Below are 19,902 nucleotides of genomic sequence, written 5' to 3'. Positions count from 1 at the left end.
CCTCCTGGAATATTACACACTTTGCTCTTGGAGTGATTATTGTTGGTCGACCACTCCTGGGGAGAGTAACAGTGGTGTTGAATTTCTTCCATTTGTACACCATTTGCCTAACTGTGGATTGGTGAAGCCCAAACTCTTTAGAAATGGTTTTGCATCCTTTTCCAGCCTGGTGAGCATCAACAACTTTTTATCTGAAGTCCTCAGAAATCTCCTTTGATCAAAGCACAGCACACTTCCAAAAACCTGTGTGGTGAAGATCAGTCAAAAACCTGTGTGTGAAGACCTAGGTTTGCCTTCTTTAAATAGGACAGGACCTCCCACACTCATACCTGATTGTCAGATCATTGATTGAATCACCTAACTTTAATTTCCCCTTTAAATGAATTGATAATCCTAATAGTTCACATACTTTTTCCAACAACTATATGTAATATTGGATCATTTTTCTCAATAAATGAACAAGTATAATCTGCTTTGTGTTATTTATTTAATTAGGTTCTCTTTATTAGGTTCTAGTTTTAGGACTGTGTGAAGATCTGATCACATTTTAGGTCATATTTATTCAGAAATAAGAAAATTCTAAAGAGTTCACAAATTTTCTAGCACCACGTCAGAGGTATAAAAGGTACAGAGGGGCAGCATAAACTGCTTCCAAACTGTTCTACCATGCAGGTCAATCAAGATTAATTTGCTTAACCCATTATTACTTTGTTCCGTGTTCTCATCATTTCCACAAAATATATGTTGTATCTTTCATGGAAATCTCTGGGAAACACATCATTCAATCTTCAGAAGACCCTTCTCTTGGTTGGCAAAAGTAGCTACCTTTTAGTATGTAAATATTTTCTTCGAACCTCCTGTGAAGTCTGGCTCATAAGTTTTAAATTATGCCTCTTGATACAACATTCCCTAGTTAGTGGATGTAATTTCTTTCTTTCTACCCATTCAGTTATTTGAGAACATTACTTAACTTTCAAAATTAGATGAACCTGGGTTTGTGAATGCTTCAGTCTAAGCTAAAGCACAGTCCACTGGGTAGAAGTTCACATGTATTAAATTTATGCCATGTACTGTTCTACAAATTTTGATTTGTTGCCTTGAACTGAAATTTTGAAGTAGAATATATGGGAAAACCATATTGCAATATGCAGTAATTCTTGTGACTGGGTTTCTAACCAGTAACTCTCCAATATCAATTAAGATGTTTGACTGTCAGATGGATGGCCAAGGTGATGACAGTTTATAGTAGCTCTCTTTTAGAGTTTAGGCACAGAAATGTGTACTTGCAGCCTATCCTAACCTGACTGACCAACAAGTACTTTTTAAAATTGATTTCATTTTCTCTTTTAGCTTTCTATGCTGTGATGTTTCAAGTGCTTATCTAGTTATTGCTTCAATGCAATGAGATCACCTGCCTTTGCCATCCCATCAGAAAATGCATTCCAGATTTCAGCTTCTCGTGGTAATAACAGTCTGCCTTCAGTTCCTTCTAAATCTTCCATACCTTCTTTTTATAGACACCTCTGGGAAATGGAAATAGGTTCTCACTTGGTACTCCACCTGCGCCTCTCATAATTTTATATACCTCAGTTAGGTTCCCTTCAGCTTCCCCATCGCAAAGAGAACCAGCTCAGATTATTCCATCTCTCCACATCGCTGAAATGTTCCAACCCAGGCTACATTCTGGTGAATCTCTGGTATTCTCCAGTGTAATCACATCGTTTGTATTGTGTGTTGATCAGAACCGCTTATGTTACTCTACCTGTGGCCTAACCAGTTTTATAAAGTTGTATAATAACCCCCTCCCCTTCTTATATTCTGTGCTCTGGTCAATGAAAGCAAGTATTCAGCGTGACTCATCCATCTGTCCACCTTGTTTTCCTGTGCTGTTGCACTTGGGAATCCTTGGACATAAAAACCACTCTGTTTCTCAGTACTACTATTCACTGTATATATCTTGGTCCCAATCACGTATATTTCAGGATTAAATTCCATCTTCCATTGTTCTGTCCATATTGTTCAGTAACTGAAGCTGACCTCCTTACTATTAACAATACCACCAGTTTTCATGTCTCCTGCAAACTTACCAAGCAAATATCCAGATTGTTGACAAACAGCAAGGATCCCAGGACCACTTAGTCATGGACTGACTCATTCCTGCAAAGAACCAAAGTCTGCATGTAACTCCAGCTCAGGGTCTTCAAAAGAGCCCTGAGAGGGGAAAATAGAGATATTAAAGATGGAAATAGAGCTGCTTCCGAAGATACAAGCAAAGGAGTCACCGTTAGGTGCCATTAACCCTCCTAAGCTCCTCCTCTAAATCCTCCTCACTTGCAGCCATTAGAGTAGTATTAATTGACCTAAAAGCAAAGCATGGTGTGCATGCACACTACAAGTTGAGTCACTTCAGTGTAATTATGGTCTTTGGTTCTCATTCGGCAGGTGTTATTCAGTGGGCCACTTCCTCTGAAGCAGATGATCATAGATCCTAACCCCATTCCAGAGACATGAACACATTATCTTGATTGCGATTGTGATACAGTAGTTTGTGGTTCACTATCATGGATGTTGCACATTGAGCTGTGTGTTAAATGGATAAGAGCCCAAGGTAGTACTTTGCAATGAACAGAGGAGAATTCTTAGTGGTTTGGTGTGCAGCCATAATGGGAAGAATGGAATTGCTCTACGAGACATGATAGACTCAGTGGGCTAAAATGGGGTCAAATGTAAGGAAGTATGGGAATATGGTAAATATATATCCATCAACCAATGTCACACAGACATGACATGATCATTATCACATCCCTGTTTGTGAGATAGTGATGAATGCAAATTGACTGGCATTTTTCCTGTTATATCAATGACTGCACTTCTGAGGATTGTATTGATTGTCAAATAACCTGAGGTCGTGAAAAATCTTTAGAAATGTAAGTATTCTGTTTTCACTACACTCAGGCAAATCGTGATTACTGACAAGACCAAAATATGTAAGGATGTGAAAGAAAAGATTCTAAACTTTTTAATTTCTGTCAATGGACTTGCATGTTGGTCATGGTTGCAGGAAATTATTGTGTAACCAGTAATAGGCACCTGTTATGTGGAAGAAAGTGGAGGAGGCCTATTGATTCTCCCAAGTATTAATGATAAAACATCTGTGTCAAACAAGTAATGCAGTGTCAGTTCATTTGTGCATGTGGTTCTGCATTTAATAAGAATACTAACAGTATACAAAATGTAAATGGCTCACTGAATAATGCCTAATTTCATTACTAGTAAAATGTAATGCAGAGAAGGTCCCATCACTTACGAAGCACCAGTAGTGTTATACTGTTTACTTTTAATTTGTATCATATATACACCTTAATTTTTGTTTGTTTATTTGCGGTAATATTATTTGATGTGTTATGTGTGTCAGTTACATGCACTGTGTGCACCTTGATCCAGAGGAATGTTATCTCAACCATACTGTATGCTTATGTACAGTATGGTCGAATGACAATAAAATTGAACTGTGAAAGTTTTCTGCCAACTTGTTATCTGTATTTGCTACTTCCCACAATGGACAACTATTATGTAGGCTTGTATCTTTATCTTTCATATGTTCAAACCAGCCATTGCAGGCCTTGAAAGTATCAGTAGTTGCAGAACATCCAGCACTCGCTATGTATCTCTCTGTGCTTGCCATAACCTCATTTTTTCCCTAGATCATCAAACACTGTATCACATTGTTGATTCTGACCTTTTAGGGACATGCTCAATCTTTTTCCATCTCTGTTTATATCTCTGCCCTTCCAAACATCCAAACCTTTGGGAAATAACATTTTGTCCAAATTACGGATTAATTACACTGTTGATTTTGCAAGAATTGACAAGAGGCTAGTTGCCCATCATGATTTTTAAGATTAGGGTTAGCTTTAGATGTCACGTACATCAAAACATGCAGTGAAATGCATCACTTACGGTAAATCAAATCAGCAAGGAATGTGTTGGGAACAGGTCGTAAGTGTTGCTATGTTTCTGGCACCAACGTAGCATGTCCACAACTCACTAACACTAACTGCATGTCTTTGAAATGTGGGAGGAAACTGGAGGAAATCCACGGGGCAACAGGGAGAATAGACAAACTCTTTACAGACAGTGGCTGGAATCAAACTTCGATTGGTGATCGCTGGCACTACAATATCTATTGCTAACCGCTATGTGGCGCCAAACATTTTTCACTTATATTCATAACATTCAGTTTAACATTAATAATTGTAGCTATTGTAATTCTTACTGGAGGGACAGTTTTCAGAGCTGCAGGAATATTGTTAAACCATCTTAAAGAATGCAGATAATAAATTGTTATGAATCCCAATATCAAGCAGAACACTTTGATCTTGATGGAATCAAAGTGTGGTAGAAAGAATGAAAAGCATTATGGGCTGAGATTGGCATGTTGTTTGTCATAATGACGTTAAGGAAATGTATCCTAAAGGTCAATGGAGTTCCAACAAAAAAATATTAATTGAACTTTCTTAAATCAAAGATTATCTGCAGCCATATAATGCCATCATTCAAGATTTCACATTTTCAAATGCAGAAATTGTGAACAAGCTGCAGATGCCATCAGGGATCAGTCATTATGCTCTGTCTTTGGACCCTACATGGAGTCCAGAGGCAGAACATAAATGTGCTGGGATTTACCAGCAATTAGCTTGAGAATATGCTCTGACTTAGACCTGGTTCACAAAATACAAGCCCATTCACAAATACATCAAATAAAAGAACAGATAGCAAAGCTGGGACCATAATTATGTTGTTAAAAGTTCTGTCCACACCTTCATTCTGATTAACCCATGACCTGATTAGAGTTAGTGAACATGTTGCTGCTATGTTGGATTTCATCTATCAAGTTCAAGACAATTATATGTAGTATATTCTTTATGGGTATTGTGACGACAAACCAAGTTATCATACGATTGATGCTAATGAGAGAGATAGGGGAGACAATGGAGAAACGTTCAAAATGTTAATGAGAGAGGAGAGAGAGATAACGGAAAAGAAACACAATTCAGAATATTGACAGACCGGTTGCTTTGAACCTGAACTGTTTGAAGTTTGATGGACAGGCGATACCCCAGCAGGGGGATAAAAAGAACAGGTTCGCTAAGGCACGGGACACACCATGAGATCACGAGATAACGAGACCCTGGAAGAGTGGTGTGCCCCCACAAGTTGGTGGGAGTTTCGAGGTCCGGTTCGCGGAAACCGACCATAAACTCACAGAATGTAAAGGTACGATCGGTGGGAACCTGGTGTGTGTGTCCACCCTTGCCTGGGTGCCGGGTTCACTGCGGAAGAACGGTCGTATCCAGAACGGAGGGGTCACAGTCGGTGACCACAGCGGGATAGAAGACATAAAAGGGTCCGCCCGAAACCAACTGCGAAGAACATCAAAGGTCTGCCTGAATGAAATTTGCATTCCCCCCTCCTCTCTCTCTCTCTCTCCAATGGCACAACAGCGATTACTGCGAACTGCACTAAGCTGAACTGAACTCTGCGTCACTTAAGACTGATCATTTTACCCCTAGACTGTGAGAGAGCTTGGTTGATTCCTATTACCCTAGTTCTGTGTACATGTGTGTTTTATCATTGCTAACCTGTTGTATTTATATCCTTATGATTAGAGTACTGTGTTACTTATTTCTTTAATAAAACTTTATTTCTAGTAATCCAGACTCCAACGAGTGGTCCATTTCTGCTGGTTTGGCAACCCAGTTACGGGGTACGTAACAGTATGCATACGTATAGGACAAAAATAAAAATTTGTAGATGCTGGAAGTCTCATTAAAATCAGGTATTGCTGGAGGTTTGGTAATGTCTCTGGAGAGAGATATTGAATTAATATTTTGGGTTGAAGATCTTTCATCGGATTTGGAAAGGTGGAGAGAATAAATGTATTCTCAGCTGCAGAGCTGAGATGGATGGGTGGCGAGAATGTATGTGGAAGATGAAAACCAAGAGCTTTCAGATGACACCGTAGAGATCAGCTACAGTTAACAACCATTCAACACTAGCACTACTTCCTTTTCATTGAAATCTTTTTAAAACCAAACTTTGGCATCACCTAGCATTCTTGTTTTTAATTTATTTCTGTGCTGTTTTCGTTTAACTGTCCCTCAAACTACCGCAAGATGTAAGAGTGACATAATATGAGCTTGGCATGTTCGTTCAGAGAAAATAATATAATAAAGTGAAAATAATCTTTTAATTGATGATCAAATCTTTGAGAGAACAGACTTGCAGTTAATTATGGTGAACATTTCTGATTTCAATGATTAGAGCAACATCACTGAAATACTTGCTTACTTATTGAAGATGGTGGGGTGTTTCAGGAGTACAGAAACTCAGAAAAAGTGAACTCTCTTCACCCAGCCCAACCTTAACCTGAGGAAAAGCTGTTGTCAGCTGTTCTGGGCTGTTTTTGTTTTAGCAACTAAATAACAATATTGGGCATTGACAAATATATAATAGTTAAATACTGAAAATGGACACTTTATTGAGCACAAAATAGTGGACTGAATACATTCCATCAGTGTAACCTGGGTTGAACTGTTTATTACAAATAAGCAAATGAAACTGGGTTATAATATGCATCATTTTGAAGTGTGTCGTTAATGCAAGACTAATTTAAATTTGAAATCTCTTACTAGCTCTTCTTTCAGTTAGTCCTGACGAAGGGTCTCGGCCTGAAATGTCGACTGTACCTCTTCCTATAGATGCTGCCTGGCTTGCTGTGTTCACCAGCAACTTTTATGTGTGTTGCTTAATTTTAAAGCTTTGTTTTAAAATTAAGTGGGAGAATGAGGAAGGAAAGTATTTGCCCTTGTTTACCCAGGTATGTAGGTTTAAGACATGGTCCCTTCCCAAGTTTTGGTATGTTGGAAGGAGATACTGGATAGTTTTGTATACAGTGCAGAAATGTGCTTTTCAACACAACTTCTGTCCTCGTCTTCATACTTGTTTCCTTCACCCTCATATGCTTGTTCTCTCAAATACATCTACACTGTTTGCTTCCAAAAGGAATATATTGTGAATTCTCTGTATCATTATTACTTTCCCATAATGATGGCCTTCACTTCTGTTCTTCCTCACAAAAATTTCCTAATAGAGATTTCTCTCTTAAACCTTTCATGATATGTGTAGCTCACATTTTTGGTAACGTTCATGAAAATCCTTCCTGTGTCCTCTCCATTACCTATGAATGTTTTTCATAATACAATGACCTAAAGCCTGCGAAATATACTAAGCACAAGAGATGTTAGAAGTCTTGAGAAACACACTAAATGCTGGAAGAACTCAGCAAGTCAGGCAGCTTTAACAAACTTTAATACATTTAGCATGATTAAATCTACCCTTCTCAAATTAAACTGCTGTACTTCTCTATTGTTGATCCCATGAGGAGTCTGTCCTCACTTTAGAGCAGATGCACTGACCCCTCAGTTTATGGTAAGGCTCCATGACAAAAAAAAGGTTGGGAGCCATGCTTTGGAGTGCATCCTGACTGCCATTTTAGTTACTTGCCCTGGCTTGTTGCCTAAGAGGAGGTCTAATATTGCGCCCTTCGGAGTCAGGCCCTTTATAAATTGACGGAGGACACATTTCACAAATTCCATCACAATCAGGCCCTTAGCACTGGGTGGCCCAGTCATTACTGGGGAAATTAAAATCTCTCACTAATACAGCCCAATTATTTTTACAACTATGAGCAATTTATCTACATAACTGCTTCTCAAGTTCTTGCTAACTATTGGGTGTTTATAATACAGCCCCACAAGAGTGACTCTCCCCTTTTTCTTTCTAAACTACACATAGGCAATCCTCCAAGAATGTAATCGCTTAGCACTCCCTTATCAAAAACATCCACACCCTGTCATCGTTTACCTCTGTCATGCCTCTAGCACCAGTAGACCGCAATCAGTAAGGTAGGCAGGAACTCCACCACCATGATTATTCTCAACACTTATAGCATTCATTCCCTCCACAGGTTTGATTTTTGGTTTGATTATTTATGGTGGAGTACCTCTGCTGTATAATGGAAAATATTACCAGAAGTGAAAGTGACTTCAATGTTTTATTAATAAGTTTGCATTCTTAACATTAGCAATTTAACCTTTTATACTGATCAGTCTGCCTATTTTCTTACTGGAATGATGTACCTCCTTACTTTGACTTGATATACAGTAACTGTTGCATTCCCCAGTGATCTTAGCAGCTATCTTAACTTCTTTTCATGCGTGCTTTGGTCTCTTGTAGCAGACTAAGAAAATACCATTGCTACACCATTAAAAAATCTCAAGATACTTTGTGTTAGTCTCAGAAAACTCTGTTTGAAAATTGTGCAAAAGCATCAAAACATCATAATGTCATAGGCTCCTAAGCTTCTAACGTGGTTTGGTATTTTATTTTCTGAGAACAGTTTTGTTGTCAATGGTTCTGAAGGAGAGGCATGGACCTGAAATATTAATTGCTTCTCTTTCTACAGATGCTGCCTCTTGCTGAGTATTTACAGCATTTTCTTTGTTTATTGCTTTTAATTGTGTTTTTCCACTAGCTGAGTAAACTGTGGATATAGCACAAAACCCTATGAAAATCTGTGCTTTTTTCTTGAGCACATGAAAAAAGTTAATAGATTTCCACCCTGCTGTAGGATTTTGGCCCAAAGCATCATCTGTACTCTTTTCCATTAATGCTGCTTGTTCTGCTGAGTTCCTCCAGCATTTTGTGTGTGTTGTTAATAGATTTCAGCTCCTTTTCCCATTCTTTCTTTCAGATGATTCTGAGCTCACTCCTGTCAGTTCTGAGCATTCCCCACAGCCTGATACCAGGGGATGGAACTGTTCCACTTCAACTACCTCATCACAGAATGAAAAGAAACAGACGGGCTCAGTGAATGGCAAGAGGAAAAGGTCAACAAAGTCTGTCCACATGAGAAGAAACATCCGGTACAGCAAGTTCTGCCTCTTTGTTCTTTAAGTTCTGGTAAAGCACAGGCAGTAATTTTCTGTTATGCACACAGGTTCTGGTGTAAAGCCCTGTTCACTAAGTTCTATGGAGCCAGCTGTGCAAGCTTGTTCTTTACTCCGGATACTTGTATCAGGATAGGAGATGTTGGCTTGCAGAAGGTTTAGTTCTGAAGACATTAATCAGCTTAATTAGGAAAGCAAATTGTGTCCAGAACTTACTAAGCTGTAAATGTTGAAGGTCCCTTATGTAATGCACTAAATATAGAACACTTTAAGAAATTTTTTTGTCAAAACTTGGAATATTATGTTCAGTTCTGGTCAGGAAGGATGCAGAGGAGATTTACCAGGATGCTGCTTGGATTAGAGAACATGTCTTATGAAAGCAGCTTGAACAAGCTAGGGCTTTTCTCTTTGGAGCAACGGAGGATAAGAAGTGACTTGATGGAGGTGTACAGGATGATAAGAGGCATACAGTAGATCGAGTGGATTGCCAGTGACTGTTTTTTTAAACCCAGGGCAGAAATGGCTAAAACGAAGGGATATAATTAAGATGTTTGGAAGAAAATATAGGGAGAATGTACTTACATAGAGAGTGATAAATGTTGGACTCCCTACCAGGGGTGATGGTAGAAGCAGGTACAGTAGGCATTTAAGAAATTCTTGGGCACGTGGATGATAGAAAAATAGAGGGCTATGTACGAGGGAAGGATTGGATTGATCTTAGAGTAGGCTTAAGGTTGATACAACATCCTGGGCTCCAGGGCCTATACTGTTCTATGTTTAAAGCATTGGATAAAGCTCTAATCTGGATTTATCGTAGGTGTACTTGAAGAAATATAGATACAAAGTTCAAAGTAAAATTTATTATCAGAGTACATACATGTCACCCCATACAACCCTGAAATTCTTTTTTCTGCTGGCATACTTAGTAAATCTATAGAGCAGTAACTGTAAACAAACTCTGCTAAAGCAGATATAAATAAATATCAATAAATAATTTAAGTACTCTGCATGAAATAACATAGCAGAGTACTTAAATGAGTGTAGCTATCCCCTTTTGTTTAGAGCTATTCTTGAGCAACTTTTGTTCAAGTAACTGTTCTTAAATCTGGTGGGAGGCTCTTGTACCTTCTATCTGATGACAACAGTGAGCCAAGAAAATTCCGTGGGTGTTAAGCGTCTTTGATGATGGATGCTGCTTTTCTACGGCAATGTTTCATGTAGATGTGCTCAATGGTTAGGGTTTTACCTGTTTTCTGTTTATAGTGAGCATAAAAACAGGAGCAAATTATTTTGGAATTTTTGCAATAATTTATAGTTGTCTTGACCTATTTTGTGCATTCATGGTATGTGTTTATCATTTTTTATATTTAGTTCTGGGATCTGGGCATTTATTGGCCATTTCTAAATGCCCATGAGAAGGTCATAGATAGAGCACAGACACCTATGCAGGTGACACCAGAAGTTGGGATTGAACCTGCAACACTTGGCTTGTGGGGCAGCAGCTTTACTATTGTCAATTCTTCAATTGCCACAGTCCTTCTGGTGAAAGGTCTACCACAATACCCTTTTGATGAGGAGTCTTCAAATTGTAACATTAACTCTGTCTTTCCTCCCAGAGAAGTGGCCTGACCTCCTGATTATTTCCAGCATTTTCTATATTCATTATTACCATAGTGCTATTGGGCAGTGAGTTCCAATATTTAGATCCAACAACAACAAAGGGCCTGCGATATATTTCCATATTGTTAGCCAGGGTGGTGTGTATCTGGATGGAGAATGTGCAGACAGTGAAGGTCCTATGTATTTGCTGCATTGACCTCACTGATAGTAGAGGTTGTGGGTTTGAGATCTGTTGTTGGAGTAGTTGAGTAGCCTAGAAGGAGCTACAGTATGTAGGTGGTACACATTGCGGCCACTGAGAGCTGAGTGGGAGGAATGAATGGTTAGGGTGCCAGGCAAATGGGCTGCTTTGTCATGGATTGTGTTAAGAGTTGTTGGGTCTGTATTTATCAGTCCTGATTGACGTCATATAACCTGCCTGCAATTTCCCCTGATTTCACCAAGCCATTTCTTTAAAACACTGATGTAACTGAGCAGTGCAACTTGGATGTTTCACTTTGTCAGTGAGACTGCAAGGAGGTCATATGCTTTGTCCTGTGACTATGTGACACCATTTAAATACAGCAAATGTGAAGCAAGTTGGTCTCTGCTGCTTGAATCAGAGCAGAGTCTTGCATAACATAAAACCTTGTATCATGAATATTTATGAGGACAGAGGGCGGAGCAACAGGAGAAACTAAAGAAAAGGGCAGGGAACCACACAGTCTCCGGTACCCTGTCCTCTTTGGAGGAGAGAGAGCGGAGAAAGTCTGCTGGCCACCCCCCAAGTACAGGAGGTGGAGAGCAGCAGAGACTCCTAGCTCCAGGAATCCGGGAACAGAGCCACGGTCGGCGCCCAGCAGCCTGAAGGGGAAGCAGCCCTGGAAGTCAACAACCCCCCAGGCTCTGAACCAGAACTGCCACACCCAGAGGAGGATTACCTGCAGTACCTGAGCCCACAGAAGGTGAAAGACTTCACAAAGGCGGTAGGCATGAAGGCTCAGGACTGAGAAGGTGAGGACGGCGAGCAGCTGAAATAAAGAACTTTAAATGATGGCAGACCTTAAACTGGCGTGCTTGAACGTGCGCAGTTTGAAGAGTACCGGGGGATGCGTCAGCGCGCTCCAGCACTTGGACACTGTAAAGGCCGACGTGACCTTCCTCCAGGAGTGCAGACTACCACACCTCCGCAACTACCGGAGGTGGTCACGGTGGTGGACCAAGGGTTTGTCTGTGTGATCGGGGGGGGGGGGCGGGGGGCAACGATTGTCACGCCTCCAGCCTGGGGATTCTGCTACGGGGAGGCAACTTCTCAATCACCCAAGTTGAAGAGGTGGTTGCGGGGCACCTCCTGGTAGCAGATATCAAATGCCGGGGCACTCCACTCCGGCTGATCAACGTCTACGCCTCCCCTGTGTGGAGTGAGCGACGGGCCGTCTTCGAGCAGCTCCCTGCGCTGCTGGTGACGTCCCAGCCAGACGTTCTGGCCGGAGACTTCAGCTGCACCATTGATGCGGCTGGAAGATCCGGCAGTGCCGACCGCCGGCTGGACAGTACCTCCAGACTCCTGATGGAAATGATGAAGACAGCCAAGCTGTGCGACGCCTTTGGCACCCCCACAGGTGGAGCACAGCCGCAAGCCGCCTGGACACGATCGGACGGCTCAGCCCGCTTCCGGATCAACTTTCTCTTCCTCGCAGAGTCCCTCACGGTCAGGTCCACCGACGTCATGCCGGTGTTGTTCTCTAACCACTGCCTTCTGCGAGCCACCTGTCACTTACAGGAGGACCGGAAGGCAGGCAGGGGGACTTGGAAGCTTAATGTAAAGCTGCTGACCCCGGAGAACATCGAGGAACTAGAGAGGGAGTACACAGGTTGGAGAACCTTGAAAGCCTTCTTTGATTCCCCGGTTCACTGGTGGGAAGCCACCAGGGAGAACATCAAGAGGTTCTTCATTCGCAAGGGTATCCAGAAGGCAAGGCAGGAGCAGAGGGAACTGCGTAAACTCCAGACAGAGTTGCAGCAACTTCTCCTTCTGCAGTCGAAGGGGGTGGATGTTAGGGAGGAATTGCGAGAGGTGAAGGGCCGGCAAGCCCAGCACTTCACCGCTGAATCCTCCAAGATCATCTTCCGATCAAGGGTCCGAACCGTGGAGCAGGACAAGACGTGCTCACGCTTCTTCCAAAAGGTGCACAGGGGGAGCTCTGTGATCCACAACCTTAAGGAAGAGGACGGCTCAGTCGCGTCCTCGCAGACTGACATACTGAGGATCTGCAACCTTCTATGCCGGTCTGTACGACAAAAAGGCCACAGAATCCACAGCCTCCCGCAACTTCCTGTTGTCTATCACGCAGGTCTTAGACGACGGCAAGCGGGAGAGTCTGGATCAGCCACTGACCCTGAACGAGCTGACAGGCTCCATCCGTTCCTTTGGGTCGGGTAAGACTCCCGGAAGCGACGGCTTACCGGCTGAGTTGTACTCGGCTCTGTGGAACTGGATGGGCCCAGACCTGCTGGAAGTGTACAGCGCTATGCTTCTGGCCAGCAGCATGTCAGAATCCATGAGGAAGGGCATCATCACCCTCATGTACAAGCAAAAGTCGGAAAGGGAGGACATTAGGAATTGGAGGCCATCTCTCTCCTGAATGTGGACTACAAGATGCTGTCCAAGGCCGTCGCCAACAGTGTCATATCTGCTCTAGGACAGGTGATCCACCCGGACCAAACCTGTGCTGTACCGGGCAGGAAGATCTCAGACAGCCTCACACTGCTGAGGGACACCATCACCTACATGCAGGATGGGGGTGAACACCTGCCTGGTCAGCTTGGACCAGGAGAAAGCCTTCGACAGAATATCGCACATGTACATAGCGGACGTGCTCTCCAAAATGGGATTTGGGGAAGGAATCCGGAATTGGATCAGACTGCTGTACACAGACATCCGTAGTGCAGTCCAGATCAACGGGTGGGAAACAGACAGCTTCCCCATCAGGTCTTCAGTCAGGCAGTGTGTCCCCTCTCCCCTGTCTTGTTTGTCTGCTGCATAGAACCCTTTGCTGAAGCCATCAGGAGGGATGAGGGCATAAGAGGGGTAACGCTGCCAGGCAGTGGAGGGACCCAAGTGAAAACCTCCCTGTACATGGACGACGTCACTGTCTTCTGCTGTGATCCGAGGTCAGTTCACAGGCTGATCAGCATCTGCGAACAGTTTGAGCTAGTGTCAGGGGCCAGGGTCAACCACATGAAGAGTGAAGCCATGCTCTTCGGCAACTGGCCCGACCGATCCAGTGTCCCCTTCGCCATCAGGTCTGATCACGTGAAGGTGTTGGGGATCTGGTTTGGAGGGGCCGAGGCATGCAACAAGAACTGGCAGGAGCGGACTGCCAATGTGAAAAAGAAACTGGGACTGTGGGGAGGGCATTCCCTGTCGATAACGGGCAAGAACCTGGTCATCAGGTGTGAGGTGCTTTCAGGGCTGTTGTACTTGGCGCAGGTGTGGCCCGTCCTCTGCTCCTACAGCTCGGAAATCACCCGAGCTGTCTTCAGATTCGTCTGGGGATCCAAGATGGAGCGGGTCAGATGAACCGTCATGCACAAGTCCCTGGACAATGGGGTCAAGAATGTCCTCAATGTTGCCCTCACCCTGATGGCCAGCTTCGTGTGTGGCTGCATCAGGTTGTATGTAGAACCCAGATATGTGGGCACCAAGAACCACTATGTGGTTCTACCAGTTGCCCTGGCTACGAAGGATGGGTCTGGCCCCACTCTCGCGCAACGCCCCAGTCAGCTGGTCGTTGCCGCCATACCTGTCCTTTGTAGAAAAGTTCTTTCAGGTCAGTGCCTTTGGCCACAGGGCCATCAGGCAGTGGTGGACACATAATGTCCTGAAGGCACTGCAGGAGAAGGACTTGATGGACACACTGGGGTGGTTCCCTGAGCAGACTGTCTAGTTTATCTGGCAAAATGCCTCATCGCCAGACCTCACCAACAGGCACCAGGACCTTGCCTGGCTGGCGGTGAGAGGGGCCCTCCCAGTCAGATCCCTCCTGTACACCTGGAATGTCCCCTCCACACCCCGCTGCCCACGGGAGGACTGCAGTGAGGAGGAGTCTGCGACCCACCTCTTTGCACACTGTCAGTTCGCAGAGAGGGTGTGGAGGAGGATGGATGGGCTAGTATCATGTTTCATCTCCAGCAGCTGTGTAACAGAGGACTCTCTGATCTACGGGCTGTTCCCGGGGACGCACACGGAGACCAACATCCGGTGCTGCTGGCAGATCATCAAATCGGTGAAAGACGCTCTTTGGTCGGCCCGAAACTTGATGATCTACCAGCACATGGAGATGTCCGTGGGAGAATGCTGCCGACTGGCACATTCTCGGCTGCAAGAGTACGTGCTGAGGGACGCACTGAAACTTGGTGCAACCACCGCAAGGGCCCAGTGAGGAAGGACCACAGTTTAGGGTTCTTCTCCTGCGGGAGTGGCAGGGGTCGGGTGGCGGGGAGTATACCCCTCAACAATGGTGTGGGAAGGTGAACCAACGGAGTGCCATGTGGGTGGCCAAAAGTACGGATATCTAGAGACCATAAGGGAAATGTATGCAAAGGATTGAGAGTCATTGAATGGTTTATTGTATATAATTTTATTTTTGAATAAAGTATATTTTGAAATAAAATATGTATATCATCCAGCAGTGACAGTGAGCAATATTACCAGTTTTGTTGTAGAACTTGATCAGAACATTAAATTCACAACTTCAAAACTACTTTCACTAGTAAACAAATTCAAAATGCTGGAGAGACTGAATGTATCAGGCAGCATCTATGGAGGAGAATAAACAATCGATGTTTTGGGCTGCGAACCTGCATCAGGACTGGAAAAGAAGGGGGAAGAAACCAGAATAAGAAGGTAGGGGAGGGGAAGGAGTACGGACTGGCAAATGATAGGTGAAACCAGTTGGGTGAGGTAGGGGGGAGATCAAGATAGGTGGATGAGGTAAAGGGCTGAATGTAAGAACTGCATGTGTTTGTATGGATCACCAGAGTGAGTTTCATACTGGTCATAATATGTGACCAGACTAAATTGTTTGTCTATCCATTGTTCACAGCTGTGTGATTTTTAATCACAAAGAGACTCAAGGGACTGCAAATGCTGGAATCTGGAACAGTTAACTGATCTTTAATCACTATGCAGTCAAAAACAGCAAGAATTCTGGCTGACCTGTTTTGTTTTCTCATAAGCCCATATTAAAAACCAGAGAAAATTGTTAATGTCTGAATGTGTGACGTATTTATAAGATAGATAAGTTAATATCACAAAGAGAAATTAATAGTTGTATCTGACAGTTATTGCATTGATTGCATATTATAGTGGAGAACTGACTACATGAGTACAAGTTTTGGAAAAGGATAATATCACTGTATGGAGAAATGATTTTGGCTTTGGAAGATCAAGCAGTGGTATTGCTTTGGAGATAATAATTAGGAAAGCCTTATGGGAGTAGTCTTTATGGTCTCTAACAACAGCTACAGAGTTAGAATGCTAGTTGGGAAATATTAGGAGCTTCAACAAAGGCAATGCAGCAATGCTGAAGGGAACTAATTCCATCTAGACTAGGCAACCCATACAGTCTTGAGGACAAGTTCATTGAGGGCATTCGAGGCAAGTTTCCTGGACAAAGTGTTGTGAACAGAACTGGGAGCAAGCCCAAAGATGGCCATGTGTGATGAGACAGGACCAGCTGGTAAAGGATTTCTGGAGGAGGTCAAGTGATCATGGAATAGAATTTCGCAAGAGATTTACAGGTCACAAGCCGAAGTCAGAAGCTAGAATTTAAGCAAGGGCAGTCCGTTGGAGACAACTTTTAGAAGCTGGCTTCAAAATTGGAAAAGTGGGCATAAGTATATTGAGTGTAAACTTGAAAGGATTGTACATCAAGAGGAAGAGAGTGAACCAATGGTCCCATAGCTGAAACGGTAACTAATGAACAAGGAAAGAGCAGATTTTAGGCTAAATTTTTGCTTTATTCTTCACAATTGAACACACTAAAAACATTCCTAACAATACTGGGGGGAGTTAAAAATAACATAATATCACAAATAGTAAATTTATGTCCAAATGGTTGTTGATCTTTGGAATTCTCTATTCCTAGGAGATGAGGATGCTGACTCGTGTAATGTTGTGATAGGTTTATCACCTAGAAGGACATTGTGAATTATATCACAGGTAGGAGAATGATCCAAGGTTAGAGATAAGATTCATCATGATCTTATTGAATGTCAGTGCAAGTCTGAGTATTGAATTGTCCTGTGAGATGTACAGGTGTGTGTTAGTCAGAAAGATTAGGTTCTGAATGATTGAATATGAAATCCAACAGGAGAACACATGTTAGAAAGGGGAGCATTTTAACCATCAACTTTGAGTCATATGCTTGTACAAACTTGCTACTCGTAGTACTCAATGTTCCCTAAATTTCATTGGATTGTAACAAATAGTGTGTGTGTGTGTTTTAGAGTTGCAACATCACCTATAAGTAAAAGTAGATAGAGTGAATATCCATGGTGGAAAGGGCTAATACAAGGGGCATAATTTTAAGGTGATTGGAAGAAAGTGCAGGGGGATGTCAGAGGTAAGATTTTAATACAGTCACTGGTGGGTGTGTGGAACACTCTGCCAGGGATGCTGGTAGAAGCAGCTACATTAAAAACATGGATGATAGAAAAATGCAGAGAAGAGTTAGATTGATTATAGAGTAGGTTTAAAAAGTCAGCACAACATCATGGGCCAAAGGGCTTTGCTGCAATGTTATATGCTCTGTGTTCTAACTCTACCAGCACAAGTCAAGCACATGGTGGAATTCTAGCCACTTTCCTGGTTGAGTGAATGAGAAGTTTGACATTTATATGGCGAGGCAGCCCACCAGAGTTGGCATCTCATTCACCACTCTAAACATTTATTTCCTCTCCAACAGTGTCCCATCCATAAAATAGACTGGAGCCTGCTCAGGGTACTCTTAATGGCCCTTCCAAACCCATAACATTTGCAGCGACGGACAAGGGCAGTTAGCACTTTGGGAACACGAACACTGCAGGGCCCCTCTAAGTTTCATACTGTTCGAATTTGGAAATAAATTTTGGTCCCTTCATTGTTTTCTGGGTCAAATTCCCGGAACTTTCCATTCAACAGCAGTGGAAGTACATTTTGCGGAAGGACTGCAGTGGCTCGAGAAAGTAGCTGGCCACCATCATCTCCAGGGCAATCAATGCTGGCCTTGATAATAACGCCAGTATCCTGAAAAACTAAATAGTAAAATAAAGATGCCTTTTAAGGAAAGCACAGGTAAAGTGCATGGTGAAACAACAGCCGGAATTTTTGAATTAACAAAAGTGTTTTGAAGAGGTGATGTAGAATTGAAAGCTGCAGGGCAAAATGTGGAGCTGGATGAGAATCTTGTAGGAAAAGGGAAATGATAATTGAAATGTGTGCCTTCAGACTTGGGACAGAGAAAGGTGTTCAGTGTTTGTGATTAGATCCATGTCAAGATTGTAGACTTCCAAGTACAAGCTAATCCTGCATTATGAGGGTATAGGTAGGGTAAATGCAAGCAGGGTTTTTCCCGCCGAGGTTTGGTGAGACTAGAACTAGAGGTCACTAGTTAAGGGTAAAAGGTGAAATGTTTAAGGGGAACCTGGGCAGGAACATCTTCACTCAGAGGACTGTACAAATGTGGAGAGAGCTGCCAGCAGAGGTGGTGGATGCAGGTTTGATTGCAACATTTAAGAGAAGTTTGGATAAGTACATGTATGGGAGGGGTATGGAGCGATATGGTCCTGGAGCAGGTTGATGAGACTAGGCAGAATAATAGTTCAGCTCAGACTAGATGGAATGAGGGGCCTGTTTCTGTTCAATGACTTCACTAAAAATAAGGAAAATAGTGGGTGTTAGACAATTCTAGGAAAAGAGTTATTGAAAGCTTTTCATAACAGAGGCAATAAATTAAATTTAGCACTAACATACTAAAGTATTGATATTGAAGTCATAACAATGAAAGGAATAGAACTGAATTGGAAGAAAAAATGGTTAGAATACACTTGCTAACTTTTGGGCACTTGTATAATGTAGAAAAACACTTTTAAACTTCATTACAGTCAATGTCTTGGGCCGAGACCCTTCAGGACCGGAGAAGTCCTGTCCTTTGGAAGGGTCTGGGCCCAAAATGTCGACTGTTCTCTTTTCCATAGATGCTACCTGGTGTGCTGAGTTCCTCCAGCATTTTGTGTGTGTTGCTTAGATTTCCAGCATCTTCAGAATTTCTCTTCTTTTCATTCTTCATTTTTGGAATCTGTTTGTTACTGAAAGACTATCATGTTGCCTCTGTTAATGGGCTTGATAAGGCAGTGGTGAGCTGCTTTCTTGAATCGCTGAAATCTATGTGATGGAGGAACAGCTTCTTCCTCTCTGCCATCTGATATCTGAATAGTCCACAAGTTCATCAACGGTCCCTCATTATTCCTCTTTTGCAGTTTTCATTTGTATTAGTACCTCATTATTCCTCTTTTTATACTTTATGCTTTATTGTCACCAAACAATTGGTACTAGAACATACGTAGAACATACATTGGTACTACAATCATCACAGCAATATTTGATTCTGTGCTTCACACTCCCTGGATTACAAATATTAAATATTAAAAATAGTTAAAATTAGTAAATATTAAAAAATTAAATTATAAATCATAAATAGAAAATAGAAAAATGGGAAGTAAGGTAGTGCAAAAAAACCGAGAGACAGGTCCAGATATTTGGAGGGTACGGCCCAGATCCGGGTCAGGATCTGTTCAGCAGTCTTATCACAGTTGGAAAGAAGCTGTTCCCAAATCTGGCCGTACGAGTCTTCAAGCTCCTGAACCTTCTCCCGGAGGGAACAGGGACGAAAAGTGTGTTGGCTGGGTGGGTCGTGTCCTTGATTATCCTGACAGCACTGCTCCGACAGCGTGTGGTGTAAAGTGAGTCCACGGACAGAAGATTGGTTTGCGTGATGTGCTGCGCCGTGTTCACGATCTTCTGCAGCTTCTTTCGGTCTTGGACAGGACAACTTCCGTACCAGGTTGTGATGCACCCTAGAAGAATGCTTTCTACGGTGCATCTATAAAAATTAGTGACAGTTTTAGGAGACAGGCCAAATTTCTTTAGTTTTCTCAGGAAGTAAAGGCACTGGTGGGCCTTCTTGGCAGTGAACTCTGCTTGGTTGGACCAAGTTAGGTCATTTGTGATATTGATTCCGAGGAACTT

At 42.6% G+C, this 19,902-nt stretch overlaps 1 protein-coding gene across 4 annotated transcripts in view; it reads left to right on the top strand.

Moving 5' to 3' along the window:
* Positions 1-19,902, top strand: part of rad54l2 (RAD54 like 2) — a 227,155-nt gene that overhangs the window by 124,093 nt on the left and 83,160 nt on the right. For all 4 annotated transcript variants that reach the window (XM_063067816.1, XM_063067815.1, XM_063067817.1 and 1 more), the window contains one exon: positions 8,816-8,987. In XM_063067816.1, coding sequence (XP_062923886.1) covers positions 8,816-8,987 — 172 coding nt within the window. The remainder of the gene's footprint in view (positions 1-8,815; positions 8,988-19,902) is intronic.

This window comes from Mobula hypostoma, chromosome 15 (assembly GCF_963921235.1).
Source record: "Mobula hypostoma chromosome 15, sMobHyp1.1, whole genome shotgun sequence".
NCBI classification, from domain to species: Eukaryota; Metazoa; Chordata; class Chondrichthyes; order Myliobatiformes; family Myliobatidae; genus Mobula; species Mobula hypostoma.
Note: the sequence above shows the minus strand (reverse complement) of the source record. Positions and strands in the feature narration are given on the sequence as shown.